At 42.8% G+C, this 24,650-nt stretch overlaps 1 protein-coding gene across 2 annotated transcripts in view; it reads left to right on the top strand.

The window, feature by feature from the left end:
- Positions 1 to 24,650, top strand: part of HECW1 (HECT, C2 and WW domain containing E3 ubiquitin protein ligase 1) — a 291,424-nt gene that overhangs the window by 233,711 nt on the left and 33,063 nt on the right. For both annotated transcript variants that reach the window (XM_084857787.1, XM_084857788.1), the window contains 5 exons: positions 402 to 485; positions 4,081 to 4,190; positions 8,234 to 8,354; positions 11,426 to 11,539; positions 15,621 to 15,773. In XM_084857787.1, coding sequence (XP_084713913.1) covers positions 402 to 485; positions 4,081 to 4,190; positions 8,234 to 8,354; positions 11,426 to 11,539; positions 15,621 to 15,773 — 582 coding nt within the window. The remainder of the gene's footprint in view (positions 1 to 401; positions 486 to 4,080; positions 4,191 to 8,233; positions 8,355 to 11,425; positions 11,540 to 15,620; positions 15,774 to 24,650) is intronic.

Below are 24,650 nucleotides of genomic sequence, written 5' to 3'. Positions count from 1 at the left end.
CAATCCTGTCTAGGCTTGCATGAGGTTTTAATCTCAGACAGCCTGACACCTTCCTCTTCTCTCACACTATCTGGACTGCAGACAGTCTGACAGCTTTATTCCCTGAGCAATTGTAAACCAGCTCAGCCAGTTGTGGTCAGAAGACTCACCACCACAAGTTGATCTGTATCAAGACATGTTGTTGTTGTTGTTGTTGTTGTTGTTGTTTATAATTATAATTATTATTGATTTATATACCACTTTTTACTTTAAACAAAATATAACTGACATATTATGTCTCAGTACTAAAAAAATTGTTTTGGCTTTTTGAACAGAAAGGAAACTGGTTTAGTAGAAAGGAGATGAATATGTGTTTTACCTTAGTAGTACTGAAACTTCTTTCTTTGTTGTTCACTTTCTAGGGAGAAGATCCACTACATTCGGACAGAGGGCACACATGGGCTTGAAAAGTTGTCGTGTGATGCAGATTTAGTAATACTACTGAGGTAATAAAACTGATGATAATTGGATGCTTTGGGTCATATTTCTGAGCCCTTTCTTCCAAACGTGGCTGCCCCATACTACTCAACAAGCCACACCTAAGGAAATTTCTATGCATTTATCAAACGTACTTGAGAGGATTTCAATGCTGAGCTCCTTATAAGAGAGATCTAGGTATTTCTGGAATTAGTGCAAATTGTAAATGCAGAAAAAGGCAACTAAAATGATCAAGGGGCTAGAGCAACTCCTCTATGAGGGAAGGTTACAACAGCTGGAATTGCTTAGCTTGGAGAAAAGGCAAGTGAGGGGAGACATGATAGAGGTGTACAAAATTATGCATGGTGTGGAGAAAGTGGATAGGGAGACATTTTTCTCCCTCTCTCATAATACTAGAACCTGGGGTCATCCCATGAAGCTGATTGCTGGGAGATTCAGGACAGCTAAAAGGGAATACCTCTTCACACAGCACGTAGTTAAATTATGGAATTCACTACCACAAGATGTAGTGATGTCCGCCAATTTGGATCGCTTTAAAAGGGGGTTAGACAAATTCATGGAGGATAAGGCTATTAGTGGCTACTAGTCCTGATGGCTATATGCTATGCCAGTTGCTGGGAACATGGGCTGGAGGATGCTGTTGCACTCGTGTCCTGCTTGTGATTTCCTGGTCGACATCTGGTTGGCCACTGTGTGAACAGAATGCTGGACTAGATGGACTCTTGGTCTGATCCAGCATGGCTGTTATTTTGTTCTTATGTGAGTACAATTTTTAAAATCTAGATCTACCACAGTAAATGAAAATATTTGGCAAAATATTTTGTGTTACATGCTTAATTGAATTCATAATGGCCTACTTTAATAAACATTTTCTTAATTTACAAAGGTTTCATAGGTCCAGTTTTCAAACATGGGCAGCCTGGGGCTTGTGCCCAACCCACAGGGCTGGCCCTAACATTAGGCACAGTAAGGGAACTAGCTCAAGTGGCAAGTGCTGAAGGCAGTGGTGGCAGCCTCCCAGCTCTGCTCCATGAACTCTCCAGCTGTTCCCCTCTGTTGGAGGAAAGAGCTGTGTATGCCACACAGCCTGTCCTGACTCCCCTAAACTAGCCTGCTGCCTCACATATGGTGGAGGATGCTATCCCATTACCAGAGTTAAAGTAAGATTCAATTGCCAGTCCAGTCAGCTTCTGTAAGTGGACTGGAGAGAAGGTGCCATGTTGTCCTTTACATCAGGCAGCAAAATGTCTTGAGCCGGCTCTGCCAATCCATATGAAATGACAGGGAGCTGGGAAGCAAGATGAGCCCAGCAGGTCTCTGGCCTTACTTATTAAGGTGCAATCCTATGCATGTTTAGACAGAAAAAAGTACTATAACTCTCAGCATGCCCCAGCAAGCAGCATAGACTTGCGTCCTAAGGCTGATTGTGGAACAGACTGAGGAAGAAGGAAATAACCTCTGCTCCCTCCCTCTGAGGCCCTTCTCTTTGCTTGCCATTGAGGCTGACTACTTAGGCTGGAGGAGACTTGAAACTCTCATAATAAATTATAATTAGGTAAGTGCATATCAATAATTCCTAATGGTAGGGCCGGCCCTGTGGATTGGGCACAGGCCCCAGGCTGTCCCCCACCCATGTTTGAAAATTGGACAAAAGGAACCTTTGTAAATTAAGAAAATGTTCATTAAAAGAGGGCATTATGAGTTCCATTAAACATGTAACGTACGTATATTTTGCCAAATATTTTCATTTAATATGGTAGACCTAGATTTTTAAAATTTGTTGGAGAGGTTGCAATACAATAGGTTCTTTTATGCATATGTGGTGGGCATGTAAGCCAATAAAAAAAGAGTTGGGAAGCTGTTTGGGGAAAATATTCTGACATTATAGGGCAACTGCTGTCTCCTATTCCAGCCCATGCTCTTTTGTCCCTTACTGACTACCTAGGTGTTCCTATAATCCACAGGAGTTGGTCACTGTGTTATTAGTTGCAGCGCGTATGGAAATTGCAGCTCAGTGGAAAACTGCTAACAATCTTTCCTTACAAAAGTGGATGGTGAGAGGTTGGGAAATTGCCTTGTCAGAGAAATTAATGCAATACAGCAAGTTGTACATGGCTTTGTCTAGTATAGACAAGTTCAGTGAGGTATGGTTCCCTTTCATCACATATATTAATCAATCCTTAAAGCCTTTGATTGTGTGGATCACAACAAACTGTGGCAAATTCTTCAAGAGACGGGAGTACCAGACCACCTTACCTGTCTCCTGAGTAACCTGTACGAGGGTCAAGAAGCAACAGTAGGAAGTGGACATGGAACAACCGATTGGTTCAAAATTGGGAAAGGAGTATGACAAGGCTGTATATTGTCGCCCTGCTTATTTAATTTATATGCAGAGTACATCATGAGAAATGCTGGGTTGGATGAATCACAGGTCGGAATTAAGATTGCCGGGAGAATTATCAACAACCTCATATACGCAGACGATACCACCCTAATGGTAGAAAGCGAAGAGGATCTCAAGAGCCTCTTGTTGAGGGTGAAAGTGGAGAGTGCAAAAGCTGGTTTGAAACTCAACATTAAAAAAACGAAGATCATGGCATCTGGCCCCATCACTTCCTGGCATATAGAAGGGGAAGAAATGGAAGCAGTGACAGATTTTATTTTCTTGGGCTCCTAGTTCACCGCAGATGGTGGTTGTAGCCATGAAATTAAAAGACGCTTGCTCCTTGGGAGGAAAGCTATGGCAAACCTAGACAGCATAGTAAGAAGCAGAGACATCACCTTGCCGACAAAGGTTCGTATAATCAAAGCTATGGTTTTCCCAGTAGTAATGTATGGCTGTGAGAGCTGGACTATAAGGAAGGCTGAGCGCTGAAGAATCGATGCTTTTGAACTGTGGTGCTGGAGAAGGCTCTTACGAGTCCCCTGGACTGCAAGGGGGTCAAATCAGTCAATCCTAAAGGAAATCAACCCTGACTGCTCATTGGAAGGACAGATACTGAAGCTGAAGCTCAAATATTTTGGCCCCCTAATGCGAAGAGAAAAGTCCCTGGAAAAGACCCTGATACTGGGAAAGATTGAAGGCAAAAGGAGAAGGGGATGGCAGAGGATGAGATGGCTAGGTAGCATCACTGATGCAATGAATATGAACTTGAGCACACTCCGGGAGAGAGCGCAGGACAGGAAGGCCTGGCTTGCTATGGTCCATGGGGTCATGAAGAGTCGGACACGACTGAACAACAACAACCTTTTTTTTCTCCTCCGCTTACCCATGTTTCCCTGTGGTGGTGTTTAATAGGACAACTTGACATGGATGGTTAAAAGATTGTGTTTTTATTTTTAATACTATGGATTGAACCTATTTAGTATTTTAGACAAAATAAATTTAATTTTTTTTGTCACATCATGACTGCGTAACGTTGTACTTCCGTTTTGGATTTCAGTTTGTCTTTTAGTCTGTTAAAAATAATTTTTAAAGTAAGTGCATGCACCCTATTAAAGACATAGTGAAATGGTGAGCAAATTCTTATCATTCAGATTTGCCCTCAATAACATTCTTGTCATGGAAATGAACCACGCTTTCCCCATTTCTCTCTCTGTCAGCCTTTTTGAAGACGACGTTATGTCCTACATCCCCCTTCAAGCAGCATTCCATCCTGGCTACAGTTTTTCCCCTCGTTGTTCTCCCTGCTCGTCACCTCAGAATTCTCCAGGTAAACACACCAGGAAATAATCCATGGCCCAATTCTTGTTTCCTAGGGGGAAAATGGTTTTATGGCAATAGAAGAAGAGGGAGGGGGGAATCTATCTTTTTGTCTTTCTCAAATGGCTATCTTTGAAGGTGTGATGACAGAGATTTTTTATTTTATTTTATTTAAAATTAATTTTAGGCCACCTTTAAGGGTAAAACCCATAAATGTGTGAACAGATAGCAATTCAATATTATCAGCTTGCCATTCATACATTATTATTTGGGGGGGGGGGTGTAAGCTGCCACAGGGAATATAAAGGAAATGAAACTCTTAGGGGGCAGTCCTGTGGCCCCTAGACATTGTCTGAGGACCCATGGGATACTGGGGATTCCCTGCTGTGAGGTTGGAGACAGCGCTCTGACCTCGGAAGGGGGAGTCAGAGATCCAACCCCTCGCCCCCTCACAGCTGGCGTGAAAAGAACCACACCGGCTGCCCTGTGAGATTGGAAAATCCACCTTGGAGAGGGGTAAAAGAGGTGTTTTGGTGGGCAGGGAGAGGAGGACACTGGAGGAGGACACAAGATACAAGCTGTCCTGAAGTCTTCCCAGCTTCCTTCCCTCCCACTTCAAAGGGCCATCACTAGGCGGGCAAAAAAAGCCCATCTAGTGAAAAATGCAGGGCGCGAGTACAGGGAGGCAAAGATTGTTGGAAGATTGAAAGCCTCTAAGTCTGGGAGCTTCTAATCATCAAGGGCGCAATTGGTAGGATTCCATCCTTTTGCTATTTAGGGTGCAATCCTATGCATGTTTAGATAGAAAACAGTGGTAAGACTTTTTCTGTCTAAACATGCATAGGATCGCACCCCTAGATGACCACCTTGTCTTCTCAAAGGGACATGCACGTGATGGGAGCTGAACCCTCCATCAACTCACCTTCGAGGATTCCATCAATTTTTATTTATTAATTGATCCATTTATTTATTACATTTCTATACTGCCCATTAGCCAAAGCTCTTTGGGCAATTTACAAGACAAAAGGTGGGATTTGGAGAAAAGTGCTTGCAGCAATGAAGTGGGGGAAGCTAATGTGGGGGAGAATTCTGCACCCCTCACCTCCATGCCCCTTTGGGTTTAAAAATCAAACCCTCAGCTCCCACTTTGTGTCGGGAGCGCCCTTGCTGCCTTCTGAAATCCTCAAGTAGCCAGAATCAACATGCAGATGATAGGCCTCTTTTCTAGGGCTTTATTTCCATTCAACCTAATGATGATTACAGATGCTAATTGCATGAGCCTAATGAGGGAAATCTAACAGAGCTGCCTACTAGGGGTTTCTAGCCTTAGTGAATCAGTTGATCTCTGTTTGGAGGGTAAAGGCGGGAAGCCTCTGAACTTAAGGGCTAGAAGGCGAAAGCCTACCCTTTTCCCATGGGGCATCGGGGCACAGCTGTTGACGTCACGCCAAGTGGGCTGAGTGCCTCCTCTCAGCGCTCTCCATCTCCCACTTGTCCCTGCGCCGGCGCCTAGCATCCTGAAACTCCAGTTGTCCCTCCCCATGCCTGCCAGGGTTGCTACCACTCTCAGGAATGTGATCAGGGAGGGGCTTTCCCTCCAGTGGCGCCTCTGAACAGTGCGCAGGTTCCTCTCCCACAGTTTTTATCTCTTCCTCAGAATCAGAACTGCTTTGGGGCTCTATGGGCTCCGATCCAACCCTGACACTTTGTACACCAGCAGAGCTAATACATGAGCAATAAAAACATGGCTCCCCACCGTACCCCACAGTCTAATTTGTTCCTAAAAATCAGAATAGAATTGACTTGATGAGTCTCCTTGGGAAAATAACTCCTTGGACATTTGAGGTTGCCTCCAGTGGTGGTTGACATTTTCCAGTACAGGCCACCCTAAGCGATCGTCAAAATTCACCCATGGCCTGGCGCTGAATTTGGAATATGTGTGCAAATTGGGACACTTCTCCCCACCCTTTCATTTCCGAAGAAGTGCTTTGCAAGCAACATTGCGCTCAAAATGCCTTCTTTTGTGAGGCATAGAAAAAAATGGACAAAACAAAAGAAGCTTTGCAAGGGGCTCTGCTTGCACAGAGTTTAGTTGTTTCTTGCTATTTTCCAAAACAGATTAGCAGCAGCCTGCCATTCTCTATCAGAAAATGAACCTTCTCCAATACTTTGTTTTTCTGCCCACTATCAAGGCATACTTGATATTTTGCCTTCCTGTGGAGAATACTCTGCCAAATATGACTTGTTTTCATCATTTTCTCTAGATGAGATGAGGAAATGGGATTTGAAGGCTCTCGATCTCTTACCCTACTTCAGTGCACTGTTCATTTGCAGGAAAGAAGACATCGGCTGCTTTCAGGGTGTTGATTTCATAGCAAAACGAGTCCCAATTGCTGAAGATTTCCTCTTAATGAGGACCATGTTAGGAAAATGTTTTTCACGCACAACAAAATCCTATCATGACACAAAAGGGGTTTTGTGTGTGTATGTATGTAGCTGAACCTCTGCCCAAAACAAAGAAAAATGTAATTAAAAACTCCTATCCCCAGATACACAGAAGTGTTTTCTAGATGACACAAGATCAATTAGTTCAAACAATATTATATCCCTTTGTCCATGTAATGTGTTGTATATCTAGTCTGTAATACCAGAACCATCCAATGAGTCACCCAGTGAAGCTGGATGCTCTTCATACAGAACATAGTTAGACTATGGAATTCACTTTCACAAGATGTGGTGACGGTCACCAACCTAGATGGCTTTAAAAGGGGATTAAACAAATTACTGGAGTAGCAGGTCATCAATGGCTGCTGGTCATGATGGTTGTATAGACCTGTGCAATCCCCAGTAGAGATGCATGCGATCAGTGAGATCATCGGAGGAGGCCTTGCTGGTCACAGACTGCCATCTGGCAGCAGTCTGGAAGCAGGACTTCTCTGTGGTGGCACCGACCTTGTGGAATGCCCTCTCTTCTGATATTCAGGAGATACCAACTGTGGCATGCTTTTGGCACCTGTTAAAGATCTATCCTTTCACAATCTTTTCTGACTGATTGTGCTGCCTGGTTTGCTAATTGTTAGTTTTCTGATTTTAAATAATTGAGGAGGAGGTTCTGCATTTTAATCTTGTGTTGTAAACCACTTTGAGATATCTTTTCAGATATGCGAAGCAGTCTACAAATTGATTGATTGATTGATTAAATAAATAAATAAATAAATAAGAGACGATAGGTGGACAGGTGTTTGGTCTCATCCAGCAGGGCTCTTCTTACGTTCTTACTCATGGCATACTGTCACCGTACTGTGCATTTCCCTGCCACACTCCACTACCAGCAGTGAATGTTCTGGCCATGTTGCAGTGAATTAGCTGGGTAAGTGATGCACCAGACACACAGCTGGCACGGAAAGAGAAGGAGAAAGTTGTGCTCGAGCCCTGTACGAACTATTTTGCAACCTGCTATTTGTGCTATTCTTCTGCCATTCGAAAGCAAGAAATTGCAAGTAGATAAATAGGTACCGCTTTGGCGGGAAAGGTAACAGCGTTCCGTGTACCTCGGTGTTCAGTCATGCCGGCCACATGACCACGGAAGCGTCTTCGGACAGCGCTGGCTCTTCAGCTTAGAAATGGAGATGAGCACCACACTCTAGAGTCGGACACAACTGGTTGGGGGCACCTTTACCTTTTCTTATTTGTGCTATTGCAATTGCATAAACAACAGCAGCCGTTTTCAGAGCCCAAGCTATATAGATGTTGCTTCATATGGTCAGGAGCTTCACACAAGCCCAGACCGGTCACAAGCCCACCAATGTGCCACATGCTCCCTCAGTTGATTATGTGGGGCCTTCCGAGCATCTGAATCAGTCCCATACACTCTACATAGGAAACGCATGTGCACTGCCTTTTAAATCCAGTGGTTGTGCCATAAGACCCTCCATGAATCTGTTCTAGTAATACCAAAGATAAGATTTCTCAGCAAATGTTGGTTGAAAACACTGAGTTCTTAAAGTAGCAAAGCCTCTTTAAATACTATCTTCTGTTTCCCCCACCCCTCAGGCTTGCAACGTGCCAGTGCGAGAGCACCCTCTCCTTATAGGAGAGATTTTGAAGCCAAGCTTCGCAATTTTTACCGAAAACTAGAAGCCAAAGGATATGGCCAGGGTCCAGGTAAAATTAAGTGAGTATTTATTATTGATCCCAATCAATTATAATATATTATTGAAAACCTAATACAATACAATAAAATACTAACACCAGACAACAAATAAAAAAAATACAAGGCAGACTGAGGGATTATGCAAACTGAAATGCGTAGGGAAATAAAAATGACTTAATCTGGCACCAGAAGATTGCAAAGTAGGCACCAGGCATACCTCTTTCGGGAGGGTGCACCAAAGACAGGCCAGCACCACAGAGAAAGCCACTTTCCTTTGGGATCATGTAGTGCACTTCCAATAAGAAAGGCGCTTAGAGTAAGGCGTCCATGAAAAGCTGGTATGGAAAGAGGCATTATCTCAGGTATTTGGGTCCCAAGCCATTTAGAACTTTAAAGGTAAGTACCGGTACCTTGAATTGAGTCCAGATACAAAGAGGTAACCAGTGCAGTTCTTTTAACATTGGAGTGATGTGAGCAAGTCTGGCTGTATCATTTAGAATTCTAGCAGCTGAATTCTGCACTAACTGAAGTTTCCAAGTCACTTTCTTAAGGGCAGCCCCATGTATAATGAATTGCAGCAGGGGTGGGCAACTTGTGGCCCTCCAGATGTTTTAGTCTATAGCTTCCATCAGCCTAACCACATAGTCAATGGTGAGGGATGATGGGGGTTGTAGGCTAAAACATCTGGAGGCCCACAGGTTGCCCATCCCTGCATTGTAGTAATCAAACCACAAGGTTACCGGAGCATGGATCACCATGGCCAGACCACCTGTCCAGAAATGGCTGTAGTTAACAAAGCAATCAAAGTTAGTAAAAGATACTCCATGCCACTGAGGCCACTTGGACATTTAGTGACAAAGGTGGAGCTAGGAGCACCCCCCGTGCTGTCAGCCTGCTTTTTCAGGGGGGGGGGGTGCAACTCTGTCCAAAACACATTGACACCACTTTCCCAGGCCAGATTTCTAGAAATTCTGACAACTGGCACAGAGGTTAAAATACACAGTGTGTTTATTGGGTTTTGTTACTGCTCAGGGCCAAACTATACATTACACACAAGTAAGGTGAGATGAATGCATTTAAATCTGTATAGATGCTTCTTCTTGGGAGTAGTTATATCAGGGAGAGAAGAAGCAGTCTTTGGGGTTTAAAGACATGCATTAGGGCAAGGCTGTAGAACCTCAGGCCCAGGGCCAAATCTAGCCCACTGGCCACCCCAGTCCAGCTCTCTGTGGCTCCCCAGTTGGCCCTGCCCCCCGCCCCCTTTCCCCTGACTGCCTGATTGGTTTCTTGGCTTATGTGCAGGGTTTCCCCCCATTCTAAAAGGTTGAAATGCCTCTCCTAAGGCTTAGTTATTGGCAACAAGAACTTTCAATTTTAATTTCAATGCTAGTATCTTGGCCCTGCCCCTTTTGCCTTTCCGTCTGCCCACCACTGAGCTTCTCTGAAATGACTTCAGAGTGCCCCTGAGAGCTTCTCTGAAATGGACTTCAGCCCTCTGGCTGAAAGAGGTTCAACACCCCTGATGGTGTACTTGTGTTGGGTGGCCCTTATCTACCCCCTCTTTTGGGATTAAATTAGTTATTTAGGCATCCACCCGTAATGAAAAACAAGCTTTTTATTCCTCAGTATTTCTTTCCATGCTTCCTGAATGTTTTGAGAGCTGACCTCTATAATTTTGTGCTCCTGGGCTGTGCAGTTCACATTCCGAGTGGTTTGGCAGCTGACTTGGCTCTCTACGCCCTTTTCCAAGGGACAGTTGGAAGTATACAGTGCCTCAGCCTATTCTTCTAAGGCATTTTCTGGGCATCTGGCTGACTTCAAAGTTCAGGTTGGCTTCCGTCCAAAACCACTTTTGTTGTGGAAATGGATCTGAAATCTAAGCAATTTAATCCAGACCAGCGTCATCGGCAGAATATGCTACTATGCCAAGAGAAGCCCTAACTGCTGATTATTTCTTCTTGGCATCTAACCTTGCAAAGGAGGTGCATCGGGAGAATCCAAAAGAAGACTAATGGCCCGCTCCAAAAAGTGCTGCATTGACTTGAAATAATATTAAACTGTAGAGTGTTTCTTCTGACAGGAAGCTGTAAAGCATGGGAACTTAAATATCTATTTCCTTTTGTATTTCAAAATAAATATTTGCCTGTACATAGAATATTATTCAAATACTTTTCTGCAGTCCCTAAAATCTTTGTCCATTTCTAATATATTTGTGAGAATCTTTACTTTGGGGGCATATTGTGGGACAGTTCAGGCATTATAATCTGGGGAGAACTCTCAACCTGGTAGAAGTTGTGGGGATCTAAATTACCTTTCTTCCTCCCCCTCATCATGGGAAGGAGATACTACATGAACTGGCTATAGAGCATGTATTTGAATATCTCCCTAAGTACATGGTCTGTGCTCCAAAAGAATTGGAGTTTTAGATCGGATGGCCAGCAAGCACCATGTTCAAATATCAGCTCAGTTCATACTTTCTCTCCATGGTGAGTGGGGTATGGGGGTAGAATGGAAGGCCATGCGGTCCTGAAGATACGCCCTGTTAGCTTATCATTCATAATGAATCCATGAAATTCCATGACTTTCATCAATGGAAAATCCAGCAACACTTTAAACTGGATTTCCACAAGGTAAACAATCCATGGCCTGAGCACAAAAGTTCAGTTGTTTATTTTAAATATCTTATGTACTATTTTTCATTGGTTGGTAAGCTGCTTTGAGGGGTTGATGATGCAGCGTTATTCATGGGGGCATTCTGGGGAGAGGGGCAAAATGGCTGCTGGAAGGACTGCAACTGCCACTGCAAAACTGGTAGCAATCAAAAAGGGAAGCTGATGAAAAAGGTGAGCCCTTTTTGCCCCCTAAGCTCCCCCAAAATTCAAGGCAAGAGTTCTCCCCTGTGAACATTTGGCTCAGCTCTAGTGCAGATCATGGTGTGGCATGGAACTGAGCCACAGTCTGCCAGGTTTTTTTTAATTTTTATGGAACTTTGTTATATTACATACATGAAAAAGAAAGATCGGGTCTTATTATTATTATTCCCAACAGTCCACATTTTCATACTTGGTTGTCATTCCTCTGTCCCACTGAAGGTTAATAATAAGGCGTGACCACCTGCTGGAAGGCACTTTTAATCAGGTGATGGCTTACTCACGGAAGGAGCTCCAAAGAAACAAACTCTATGTCACATTTGTTGGAGAGGAAGGGTAGGTAGCCATAAAGATGTATTGTGAATTGTGGACACTTGTTTTACTAAACACCATGGTCAAAGCTGCTCGTCTTCTGCAATTCCATATGGAATGAACTTCAAAAGGAATTTGGTATACAAAACAGTTGGCACAGGATCTGAATATTTAAAACCAACTTTCTAGTTTTCAGCATTGTAGAGATGATGACAGTAATCATGATCTGCCCAATCCAGAGATCATTATACGTGTGAGAGATCCAGGGCATATTTGGAGTTCCCACAGCTGTGGTATCTTCCCCATTAATTTCAAAGGAAGTTTATCTATGCATGTAAATAATCTGTATGTGCAATGCAGTTCCTCTTTTCTTTCTTCCTTTCCAATTACATGGGAAAATAGACAGAACCTCATGGGAAATTGCTCACACAAACAACATCCTACGTAGTGCATCTTCATGTGGTTGCATTTTTATGTAGCTATCCCATCAGTAACTTCATAGTGAATCGAGCCTTAGAATGCAGCAGCCATGCAAGGACTCATAAAATGAAGTAAAGTTGAAATAGTATCTTGGCAAAATGACAAGAATGTAATATAATACATTTAGTTATGATCATAACTTTTCATCCAGGAAAGACTATAAAACAGGTTCAAAAGGATTTTTAAGCTATTATATTTCACTTTATGAGACTGAACATCCCAATATAAATGATATAAAGAACTTGTTGGATCATATCAGTTACATACATTTACTTTTCAGGATAATCAAAGTTTTTCTAAGTTAATAACAGAAAGGGAAAATATATTGTATATTTACAAATTAAAGAGAAATGGGGGCCCTGGAATTAGACATGGGAGCTGAATTTTATCAAAGTTTTACTGAGAAATTAATGACAATATTAAAAGATATTTTTCGTTATTATTTTATGGAAGAGGTGATTCATGTTAGCTAGAATCAGGCTAAGAAGGGAAGGGAAAAAGTTAGTGCACCCAGGAAAAAATCCAGTAGACACAGATTCTTCTAGGCCCATTTCATTATTCAGCTCTGATTATAAGATCATGGGCAGAATTCTGGCCACTAGATTGAATAGTGGAATTGGCAGTTATACTAACTCTGTTCAAGCAGGTGGACAATTAAATACTAACATTAGGAATGCCATTAATATTATTAATAATGCACAAATAAGCAAAATATACTGTGCTGCTTTTCATAGAGGCAGACAAGGTATTTGACAGTGTGTAATGGCAATTTTTGTTTGATGTAAAGGAACTATTTCGTATTACTCTGATATTTAGAACTTGGATTAAGGTCATTTACTCAACACCGGAAGTGAGGATTATGGTAAATAGTAAATTAACAAAAAAGTGCCCCTTAAAAGGAGTACAAGGCAAGGATATACAGTGTCTCCATTATTATTTGCCTTGACTATTGCACCTTTGGCTGCTGTAATTCACAACAGAACTCAAACTCACAACATTCAAATAAACACAACACAACTTAAAATATTACTATATGGGGGTAAAGTGAGATCTATAGAAGATCCAGAGCATTCTTTACTTTCATTATTTCAGTCCATAGAAAAATATGGCTTTTATATCAGGATGTACGTTATTCAGAAGTTATCAGTCAGAAATTATTGAAATAGATATACCCCTGTAGGCACACATTGGGCAGAAATCAACTGCGACCGCTACATGCGGTCAGCCCCACTGATTCTGTTCCTGCTGCTTTCAAAATGGAGATTTAGCAGTTCCAGGGGCAACCCAGAACGATCTCGTTTCTGGGACGGGGCTGGTCGGCAGAGCTTGCATAAGGGACCTCCGCTGACCTGCTCCACTCCAGAAATGAGTGTTTCTGCTTGTTTCAGGGCTTGCCCCCAGAAGTGCTAAATCTCAGTTCCACAAGCAGTGGGTGCTGCTTACGGAAGGGAATGGGCAGGGTGGGCCCTGCTCAGGGATGGGCAGCATTGGATACTGCCCACTGCAATTAAATGTTGTTAATTTCAGCAAATAAACCAGTACAATACTTGTGAGTAAAATGACCAGAATTACAAATATTGGGGGTCAGATTGAGTTGGGAGGCATCCCAGATGGATACATTTGACACACTGATAGGTAGGAGTCAGTTATTGTGCAGATAAGACATAGATTTGAAAACAGGAGTGATGCCCCCCTTGGTTTCAAAACTTTCAATTCAAAAATTTTCTTGCCTATATATTAGGCTCTGATTTTACACTTACAAAACTAATTTTTTGCCTGGTATGTCGTATGGGCCCATTCCCGAGTAGTGTCAGGTTCTCCTCCTTAACCACTGCGATCCATTCACAGTGGGAAGATGCAGCTAGCGCAGCATGCTGCAGCAAGGCTGAGTGGAGTGCCTGGCCAAGCACACATAACGCCTCTGCTGATAGAGCTGTAGTGGCTGCCACTTTGCTACCAAGCCAGGTTCAAGGTATTATTACTGACATATAAAGCCCTAAACGAATTAGGACCAGATTACCTGAAAGATCGTCTCCTCCTATATAGATCTGCAAGACCACTATGATCTTCAGGGGAGGCCTTGTTTTCTGTGCCACATCCTGCAGAGTCCTATCTGGCAGCCACATGGCAATGGGCCTTCTCTATGGTGGCCCCCTCCCACCCTCTGCAGGCACCGATGATTATGTGCTTTCGACAATTATTAAAAACATACTTGTTTACCCTGGCTTTTCCCAGCCATTAACTTGTCTAAATGTTGTGCTTTTATAATGATGTATTTTATAATTTGCTGCAAACCACCTCAGGATTTTTAAAATGGGAAGCAGTATAGAAATATTTAAAAATAATTAAATAAATGAAATAACTATGTGGAAAAGGCTGGTAACAAGTCCGGAAAAGAAACACTTCGGAACCCATGCTCTGAGGTCAGTTCCCTGAGAACTGACCTTCACCCCCTCCCGCGCTGCCTCATAGGAATGGCCATGTGCTCAGAAGAGGAGCATGGAACAGCGAAAATGCGGCGTTCCTGGGGGTGTGCCAGCGCTGGGAAGTTGGAAATCTGGTGCGACGCATCCAACATTCATTCAGGCGCCACTTCCCCTGCTCCAACTTCCTGTGGCTAGACAGCTGAAATCGGCTGTCTAGCCGCAAATGCAGGGTGGCTGAAGCTCAGAGGGAACGATCCCCTCCACGCTTCTCTTGCCCTGCATTGGATAGGCGGTCACCTCTGAGTTCAGAAGTGGCCGCCTTTCCTGGTAGGATTGTTCCCTCCAGTGCTGAAAATATAATGCACCTATTATCTTCCACACATGTTGTAGGGATGTCAGTATGTGCAGGATTACTGGAAACTTATATTATTCAGTGCAATTCAAATCATGGGTCACACTTTGGGTTTATTAATATTATTTAATGTAATTAAGGAAAATATACCAAAAATAATGAATTAATTGCTAATGAACTTGTTGATTGCTGCTAAGTTCATTTGGTCAAAGCACTGGAAAGACTCCCACTCTCCATTAATTCGGCAATGGTTAATGAAATGCTTTGATTTAGCAGAAATGGATAACTAGACACAATTAGAGCAAATAACAACATTTAAACTATATAGCTGATAAATGGATGAATGTATCTCCAGTATCAAATGGATGAATTCGGACGTTCAGGTGCTAAGAAAATGTTGTTGAGGCTTACGGACAAAACCAGAATCCACCTGTTGCCTGGGGAAAAGACCCAGGACTGACTGGGTCTTATTAATGGCAAGGCCAAGCCAAGCCAGGAAGAACCTATGGAATACCTGCATGAACAAAGCAGCTTATCAGACTAGAAAGAATATTGCTTGTGCAGCCTTTATTTTGTTATGTTTTATTAACAAGTTTCTGTTGTCCCTGTTTTCTCTGTATTTATAATTATCCTTGATTATTGTTTATGTAAATATGTTTTAAAATAAGAATAAAATGGAATTGTGGGTTGCTCTTTTTGCTTCTGCAGCTTCTCTGAGCAGCATTAAAATCTTTCCAAACATATTAAAAATAATACTTACTTGCAAAGAGTTGATTAGGAGGCAGCAGCTGTGTCATGAAATGTGTATGACTAGTAAAAGCGTTCGTGCCATGTGTTTTCTTTTCAGCTTGGACTACAGTGGCCCATCCCGAGAGTTCTTCTTCCTTCTATCTCAGGAGCTCTTCAATCCATACTATGGCCTATTTGAGTATTCAGCCAATGACACGTACACTGTACAGATCAGCCCCATGTCAGCATTTGTAGAAAACCACCTGGAATGGTAAGTTTCCTAATTCAGCGCTACGTGTAATAACAATTCTAATTTGAAAAATCCAATGGGATGCATGTAAAGATTTTATTGCCCAGTCGAAGATTTTATCATTGCATTGCTACTGTACATGAGAACATGTCTATATGAGAACATGTCATAGCAACCGGTCCTAGGACATGGACAGCCAGGAATGCGGGATGGCTAGAGATACACGTCCCAGCAGAATGGGACCAAAGCTTGGGGAATGATTCAAGATAGGAGCAGACAAAAGAGACAGCTACACCAAGGTTTATGGTTCCCAACACATTTCAGGAAGGTCTCTTTATTTAGTTCGGATGTTCAGGCGCTAAGAAAGTGTTGTTGAGCCTTATGGACAAAACCAGAATCCACCTGTTGCCTGGGGAAAAGACCCAGGACTGACTGGGTCTTATTAATGGCAAGGCCAAGCCAAGCCAGGAAGAACCTATGGAATGCCTGGGTGAACGAAGCAATGCTGGAACCTGGAAGGATAATATAACTGATTTAGCCTTCTCTTTAAGAATATCAGAAGAGCCGTGCTGGATCAGACCAAAGGTCCATCCAGTTCAGAATCCTGCTTCCCATAGTGGCCAACCAGGTGTCTCTCAGAAGTCCACAAGCAGAGCATGGAAGCATCAATAGCCCCCTCCCACTGTTGTTCCCCAACAACTGGTATTGAGGGCATGTGGCTTCTGAACCCAAATTTCCTCTAGCTAACAAATAAATATCCTAATAGCAAACTCGGTTCTCACAGTGCTGCTCCTTATGCAGCCAAAACAGCACCAACTGTGCACAAGAGGGAGGTATCAGTAGGCAGAAGTACAACAACAACAAAACTTTAGAAAAAAACCTAATGGGGGGAACCCCAAAACTGGCCCAGTGAGGACTGAAGTACTCAATGGCTACGGAATCCTGATTGATTGTTAAGACAGAGGGAGGGGGCCTGGAATGCAGTGGCTGGAAACTGAACAGGTGCACTACACACTGCAACATTTTGTTGCAGATCCCCTCGTTCTTTCCATTTCCAAAGTTCAGAAGTGAGTGTGGATCCTTGTGTAGCCAAAATAGCACCACCCATGCACAAGATGGAGGTATCAGCAAGCTTGGGAAAACCCCAAGTTTTACAGAAATACATCATCATCAACAACAACAAAATCCTAAGGGAGGAATCCCCCCAAAATGCCTAACAGAGGACTGTGCTTGCTCAGTGGTCACAGAAATCTGACTGTTGAGATGTGGGGAGAATGAATGGAATGGGGTATCGTGGAGAAGGTCATGGCTGGCTGGAGCAGTGAACAGGAGCACTCAGTGGGTTGTATCTAATGTTAGTCAACCCAGTCCTGTTTATTTCAGTGGGTCTATTCTAAGTAGGATTAACACTGGATGCAACCCCATGATCCAAAATTTTGTTGCAGGTCTCAATTGTCATGATTAATAGCCATTGATATACCTATCCTCCAGGAGTTGGTCTCATCCCCCTTTAAAGCATTCTAGTGTCCATCACCACATCACGTGGCAGCCAGTTCCATCTGTTACTTTTGTGCAGTATCAAGTGGGTTGCCACAAGATCCAGCGGATCAGGAGCCCCTCCATAGTTCTTGTTCTGGTGACTCCTGAGAGATAGGCAGAAAGGGAAAACATGCAGAATGAGGGCCTTTTTTAAAAAAGTGTTGATAAAAGGCAATTTGCTAAAACATCTTATTGTTATCATTTTATGTGGTAGTTAGCTCAGCAGTGTGCAACAAATTATGGGAGACAAGACAAAGAACTTTAGAGGTGGTGGCTCTTGAAGAAATCTTTCACATTTCAAGTTCAAGTTGTAATTATTCTAGCCCTCCTTAGGAGCAGAGCGATAAAGCAAATGGAAGTCAGAAACCTCCCTTTATCAGATAAAAAATCAGAAACCTCCCTTTTATCAGAAACCTCCTTTTATCAGCAGTAAAGCAAATGGTAATCAGAAACCTCCCTTTATCATTTTCCCTTTTCTCTTTCAGGGCACTTGAGGTTTTTTCTGCCCCCCCCCCCCGAGAAATTAAATCACTCACAGCAGATCACACACTACTGCTCTGTATCCCATCCTATGCATTCATCACAAATCATCCCAACGCATCCAGTATCTATGCCTCATTTGCCTGTGTGAGTACAAGCAGAGGGGACAGGTCAGCAGTTTGTTCAGGCTGTTTTGGTACCTCAGAATATAGTCCAACTTTTTACCTCCTTTAATGCAGCAATGTGCAAACACATTCCCAGCATGCATTGCCGAACTACCTCCTCCTATTGTCTGTATTGAAAACTTGCATAGTCAACTAGACCTGGCATCAAAATAACTCTGTGTAATGGGATCTTGTCAAACTGGGGAGAGGTAACGAGCAGGGTACTGCAGGGCTCAGTACTAGGCCCAGTGCTCTTCAACATTTTTATTAATGACTTAGATGAGGAGGAGGTGCAGGAATGCTTATCAGATTTGCAGATGACACAAAATTGGGTGGGATAGCTAATACACTGGAAGACAGAAACAGAATTCAAAGTGATCTTGATAGGCTGGAGTGCTGGGCAGAAAACAACAGAATGACATTTAATAGGGATAAATGCCAAGTTCTGCACCTAGGAAAAAGAAACCAAATGCACAGTTACAAGATGGGCGATACTTGTAAATGCACAGTTACAAGATGGGCGATACAAGCAAGAAGGATCTTGGAATTGTTGTAGATCACAAGGTGAATATGAGCCAACGATGTGATGTGGCTGCAAAAAAGGCAAATGCTATTTGGGGCTGCATTCATAGAAGTATAGCTTCCAAATCGTGGGAAGTACTAGTTTCCCTCTACTCAGCACTGGTTAGGCCTCATCTGGAGTACTGTGTCCAGTTCTGGGTACCACACTTTAAGAAGGATGCAGACAAACTGGAGGGGGTTCAGAGGAGGGCAACGAAGATGATCAGGGGACTGGAAAGAAATCCCTATGAGGAGAGACTGAAAGAACTGGGCATGTTTAGCCTTGAGAAGAGAAGACTGAGGGGAGATATGATAGCGCTCCTCAAGTACTTGAAAGGTTGTCACAGAGAGGAAGGCCAGGATCTCTTCTCGATCATCCCAGAGTGCAGGACACGGAATAATGGGCTCAATTTACAGGAAGACAGATTCCAGCTGAACATCAGGAAAAACTTCCTGACTGTTAGAGCAATACGACAATGGAACCAATTACCTAGGGAGGTGGTGGGCTCTCCCACACTGGAGGCACTCAAGATGAAGCTGGACAGCCATCTGTCAGGGATGCTCTGACTTGGATTCCTGCACTGAGCAGGTGGTTGGACTTGATGGTCTTATAGGCCCCTTCCAGCCCTACTATTCTATGATTCTATGAAAAATGAGGATGCAGCTTTTGCGAGAAGAGACCAACGAATGGGTCCTCATCACCCACCATTGATCTTCAGATCAGGACTAGCATGCACCAGAAGTAGAGGATTAAATCTTCCTCTCCCACCCATTTGCTTTCCAAAATTCCATCCCACCCACCCCAGTATGGAGATCAATAAAAGAAAAACCTCCATTGATTCCATGCAATGGGGAGGAATTTGGGAAAGGAAGGAGGTGGGAGGGAAAAATTTTATCCTCCCTTCCGGGTGTGCGCTGATCCTGAACCAAGTTGGGGTCATGCGCAATTACTGTAAAATTAAAAAAAAGGGAGGAGCTCTGTTACACGCTACACAATTAACATAATATAGTTTGACCCTAACTTATGGGATATTCTCCTTGTCTTCCCTCCCTCCTTCAATAGAAATGATCTTTAGTAACTTGGTAAACTTTTTCTGAGGAGAATGTAAAGAGTGCAGCACTTAAAGCTGATGCTCACCTGTGGACTGGGTGCTGGATTGCAACCAGATGTGGTGCATTTTGCATGTTCTTATATACATTTATCTCAGTATTATTACCCTCGGCTCTGTGACAGGAGGAGAGCATCATAGCAATGCGCCATCCCAATCTGATGAAATTGCTGGACGTTATGCGTGACAGGTTTCTAGCCACTAAAAGTCCAGCTGAATAATTTAAAAAATGAGATTCCACCCACTTCCTGAAAACTGTTTAAGCACTGGCCTTGAAGGCTCCCAGTGGGAAGAGAGTTCCTGAGGGAAGGCACCATGATTGAAAAGACCCTGATCCTCATGCACACCACTTCGATGGCACTGGAGCACAGAGGAAGTACTTCAATGCTTGGTAAAGCCAAGATTAAACATCCCGACTAAACATTCACTTTGCCTGTGATCGAAGAACTGGAAAATAAATGCACTTTCTTTTTTCCCTCGACCTCAGTAGTTCATGCCTTGGTCTTTGTTTTTTTTAAAAAAGCACTCCAGTCCCAGAATGAACAGATCAAAGCACTGAAAAGTCTGCACAAGCTGAGTGAAAACAGAGACATAATGACTGGAAAATATTTTGCTTTTATGGAGAGGCTGAGATTTAACACCTTTCCTGCAAGATTCCAATGGAAGAATAACACAGCTTTCACTTCTTACACTATTACATTCAGCTTTAAAGATGAAATATGCATAACACATTTGTGTTCAAAACCTACATCTTTGAAAGGGGAAAACATTTTAAAGTAACGTGATTAAAAAAACAACAATACCTCCCTATGTTTAACAGGTATTATGAAACCATCTCTTATAAGGCATGTCCAGCCAGTCCTTGTCCCACAGTCCCTAAATCATCTGCTAATTGGAATAAACTGAGTGAATTAGACATGAGCTTGTTGCTTAGCTTGTAAGGCAATTTAGTGAATGAAAATAATCAGCAAACACTGCCCATCATGTACATTTTAAATGGAATGCACTATATTCTTGCTGGATCCATTATCTTATCAAAGTGATTATGTGCCCTGAAATCTTTTTTTTTACTAGATATGTAGGAGAAGTGTGTGCTGAGGGTTATTGGTTTTTCTTCTCCTGGCTTAAAAAAATAAAGTAAAAGCAAATTGGGGGTGGGGGGGGGATGAGATCAGGATGGTTTTACTGTGGGAGAAGGTGTTTAAGCTTTTCCTATATAAATTGCCCCTCCCCAAAGGTGCTGTTAGTCCCACTAGGGGGGAAAAGACCTATATTATGCCTATATTCTTCCCCAGGGAGGAAAGTACTAATGGTGGGGGGGAGGGGGAGAGTTCAATTGGGAAATTAGTGTGGAGGAAAAGGGTTACCTCCCCCTTTTCCAGTGTTGTTGCCCCAATCTAATTCACCATCCCCCGTGGCTCTCATTAAAGGGGGGGGGGGGTGGCGGAAGATCCAGTCACAGATCTCCCATGTCAAGTCTAAGAGATGATGCTTGAGATCAGTGGCTATGCTTAGGATTGCATGGGAAGCCAGTGCTGGTGGAAGGGGAGGGGGGGCAGATGTGCGTAGGACTTACTCATTTATCATTTTTATAGCACCCTTCAATATACATTAATTAGGGTGGTTTACAAAACTACAATAAAACACCAACAAAACAGCAAGATAAAAGCAACAGTAAAAATCCATAATAAAAAGTATTTCGGATAGTAGAAGTCCAGGAAAATATGATAGTCTTTCCCTGGTGCTGAAAAGAAATTAAAATAGAGAAGTCAGGCAAGCCAACCCAGGGTGCTGGGCAGAGAGAGGAAAGCTCTTCTTGGCCCTATCTAACCTTTTGTCATTGTTTAAAGGAGAAATATTATCCAGAAATTATTTACTGTATGGTTTTGTAGTAGTCTATTTCTGAGAAATATAGCAGCAGCCTACTAAAAGCTGGTTCCAACTGAGCTATTTTTACTACCACCGTTATTGCTAACATTTGACGTACATTTGGCACTGACAGTATGGGAAGACAAAAACAACCTTCCCCTCAGAAAAAAGTCATTGTTGTGCTTGATAGTATTATTACTCCTGTTCCAACTGAGTCCTTATGTTATATTTTTCACATATCTGTGCACATCTCAACTTGGTATCTGTGACTTACAGCTGTGTTGCTATAATGGTACTGCTGTACCATTTTCACTTCTGCAAAGTGCATTTCACTCCCAGTAACTGCTGAAATCTTTTCAGAAAATGCCAGAAGTTTCCAATAAAACTCAAGAGAATTAAAAATTTCTCAGTTACAGGAACAATAAGCATCATCCCAGGAAATATTGTGTTTCTCCTATCTCAGCGTTGGAATAAAATAGATGGGCAAAACATAAGGACAAGACAGGATGTTGAAAATATAATTTTCTTAGTAAAGTTTCTTTTAATTTATTGGCTAGCCTGAAAAAGTGTTGGAACCTAACATTTGCATAAACAAGATTTTACCACTGTTGGTTAAACAAAATCCACCACAAAATGTTCACCACAAATCCTCAAATTTAAATGGCATGCTACTTATTTGATATTACAGAGTGCCTATTGATTTGTTTCCAACAATGCAGTCCCCAATCCCACAAGAGGACATGTGCATGGAAAAAGGTGCTCCCTGTAAGATTCCCCTGTCTGAAAAGCCCAACAAAAGATATGTTAGGGGATATATAGTTCTCCTCCCCATTCTGAAGAGCAGGCAAGTCCTAGGAAGTGAGAGTCCAGGTAGGAGTCGTGCAGATGGGATCAGGACTAGAATGAGTCAAGGAATTCAGGACTGCATGTCAAGGTTGTTGTGCAAGCAGCTCTCTCATTCCACCCTCCTTCCCAAAAATAATGTGGTAATAAAAGCAACATTGGTCAATAGGGTTGTTATGTAAGCACCTCTCTCAATTAAAGCTGAAGAATAATCACCCTACATAAAAAATGGCCACCTGGCCTGGTAGATACCGAAGGTGCAGGCACAAAAGTCTCACAATACAACTCGCTTTTCATTGTGATTTGAGTAATAATTTCAGGCTAAGAGGGCTTGCCTCACAGTAAAAGCAAGCATTGCAAGCAGGGAAACATTTTACTGTGATGGAGTCAATTTGGGTCTTCAGCATTATTACTCTTATGTGAAACAGTGTCCCACTGCTGCAGGCCCAAATGAACACAGAGGATGCTGAAATCTATTCCCCCCTTCCATGCCACAGCCAGTACTTGGATCGACACTGAGTGCTCACACTGCAACTGGAGGCTAGGAGTAGGCATTCCACAGGTTGGGGCAATTCCCATTGTATTCCCAGTTCCAGCTTTGCAGTGGGCATTCAAGAGGGAAGGAGACAGTGAAACTGTCCCCCTCTGTGGTAGAAAAGACTGAACCCCAAATATGTAGGTTCAGTATCTAAACTGGCCTCCTCCAATCCAGCGCCCCCCAGATGTCCTTGGACTACAACTCCCATCATCCCCAGCCAGCACAGGTATTGGCCATGAAGGCTGGGGATGGTGGGAGGTGAAGTCCAACCCAATCTGAAGAGCACCAGGGCAGGGAAAGCTGATCTAAACTATTTGACTTCATTATTGTAGAGTTACAAAAGAAGAGGGGAAAAGAAAAGGGATGGAGCCCAGCAACAAGGTAGGTAGGTAGATAGATAGATAGATAGATAGATAGATAGATTCATTCCTTTCTCTCTCTCTCTCTCTCTCTCTCTCTCTCCTTTAAAAAAGAATTTTCTTTTTAAAAAACATTACAGAGATAAAGCAGACAATTAACAACAGAAGAAATGCCTAACACATTGTTATTCTTCCATGATAGTTTAATCCAGGGTTTTATTACCTTAGAGCCAGCTGTTAATAATCCCTCTCTGAACTGTGGCATGCTGCATAACTTCATTGCAGAGGTAATGGGGAAATGTTTTTAAAATCAATTTTTGCTCATGATCTGATTGCATTTCCTGTGTACTGGCTGTTACTGAGGACTTGGATATATGTCCAAAAATTCCTCAGTACTGCTGGAGCTAAAGGAAATAAGATTGGGAGAAAAGAAGTTTATTTTTATTTATTTAATAGGTGTACATACGGCTTACCATATTTTTAAAATATCAGTTTTGCTACTGAAGTTGCAACCTTATGGCTACTAGCCTGGGAGTTGTTCATCATGTCCGACTCTTCATGACCCCATGGACCATAGCACGCCAGGGCATCCTGTCCTCCGCTCTCTCCTGGAGTGTGCTCAAGTTCATATTCATTGCATCAGTGATGCTGTCTAGCCATCTCATCCTCTGCCGTCCCCTTCTCCTTTTGCCTTCAATCTTTCCCAGCATCAGGGTCTTTTCCAGTGACTTTTCTCTTCGCATTAGGGGGCCAAAATATTTGAGCTTCAGCTTCAGTATCTGTCCTTCCAATGAGCACTCAGGGTCAATTTCCTTTAGGATGGACTGATTTGACCTCCTTGCAGCCCAGGGGACTCGTAAGAGTCTTCTCCAGCACCACAGTTCGAAAGCATCAATTCTTCGGCGCTCAGACTTCCTTATAGTCTAGCTCTCACAGCCATACGTTACTACTGGGAAAACCATAGCTTTGATTATACGAACCTTTATCGGCAAGGTGATATCTCTGCTTCTTACTATGCTGTCTAGGTTTGCCATAGCTTTCCTCCCAAGGAGCAAGCGTCTTTTAATTTCATGGCTGCAGTCACCATCTGCGGTGATCTTGGAGCCCAAGAAAGTAAAATCTGTCACTGCTTCCATTTCTTCCCCTTCTATATGCCGGGAAGTGATAGGGCCAGATGCCATGATCTTCATTTTTTTAATGTTGAGTTTCAAACCAGCTTTTCCACTCTCCAGTTTCACCCTCAACAAGAGGTTCTTTAGATCCTCTTCGCTTTATGCCATTAGGGTGGTATCGTCTGCGTATCTGAGGTTGTTGATAATTCTCCCGGCAATCTTAATTCCAACCTGTGATTCATCCAACCCAGCGTTTCTCATGATGTATATAAATTAAATAAGCAGGGCGACAATATACAGCCTTGTCATAATCCTTTCCCAATT

The sequence above is a fragment of the Heloderma suspectum genome, chromosome 5 (assembly GCF_057233095.1).
Source record: "Heloderma suspectum isolate Gila_16-S chromosome 5, 16-S_ref, whole genome shotgun sequence".
Taxonomy (NCBI): domain Eukaryota; kingdom Metazoa; phylum Chordata; class Lepidosauria; order Squamata; family Helodermatidae; genus Heloderma; species Heloderma suspectum.
This window is presented reverse-complemented; position numbering and strand designations above follow the sequence as displayed.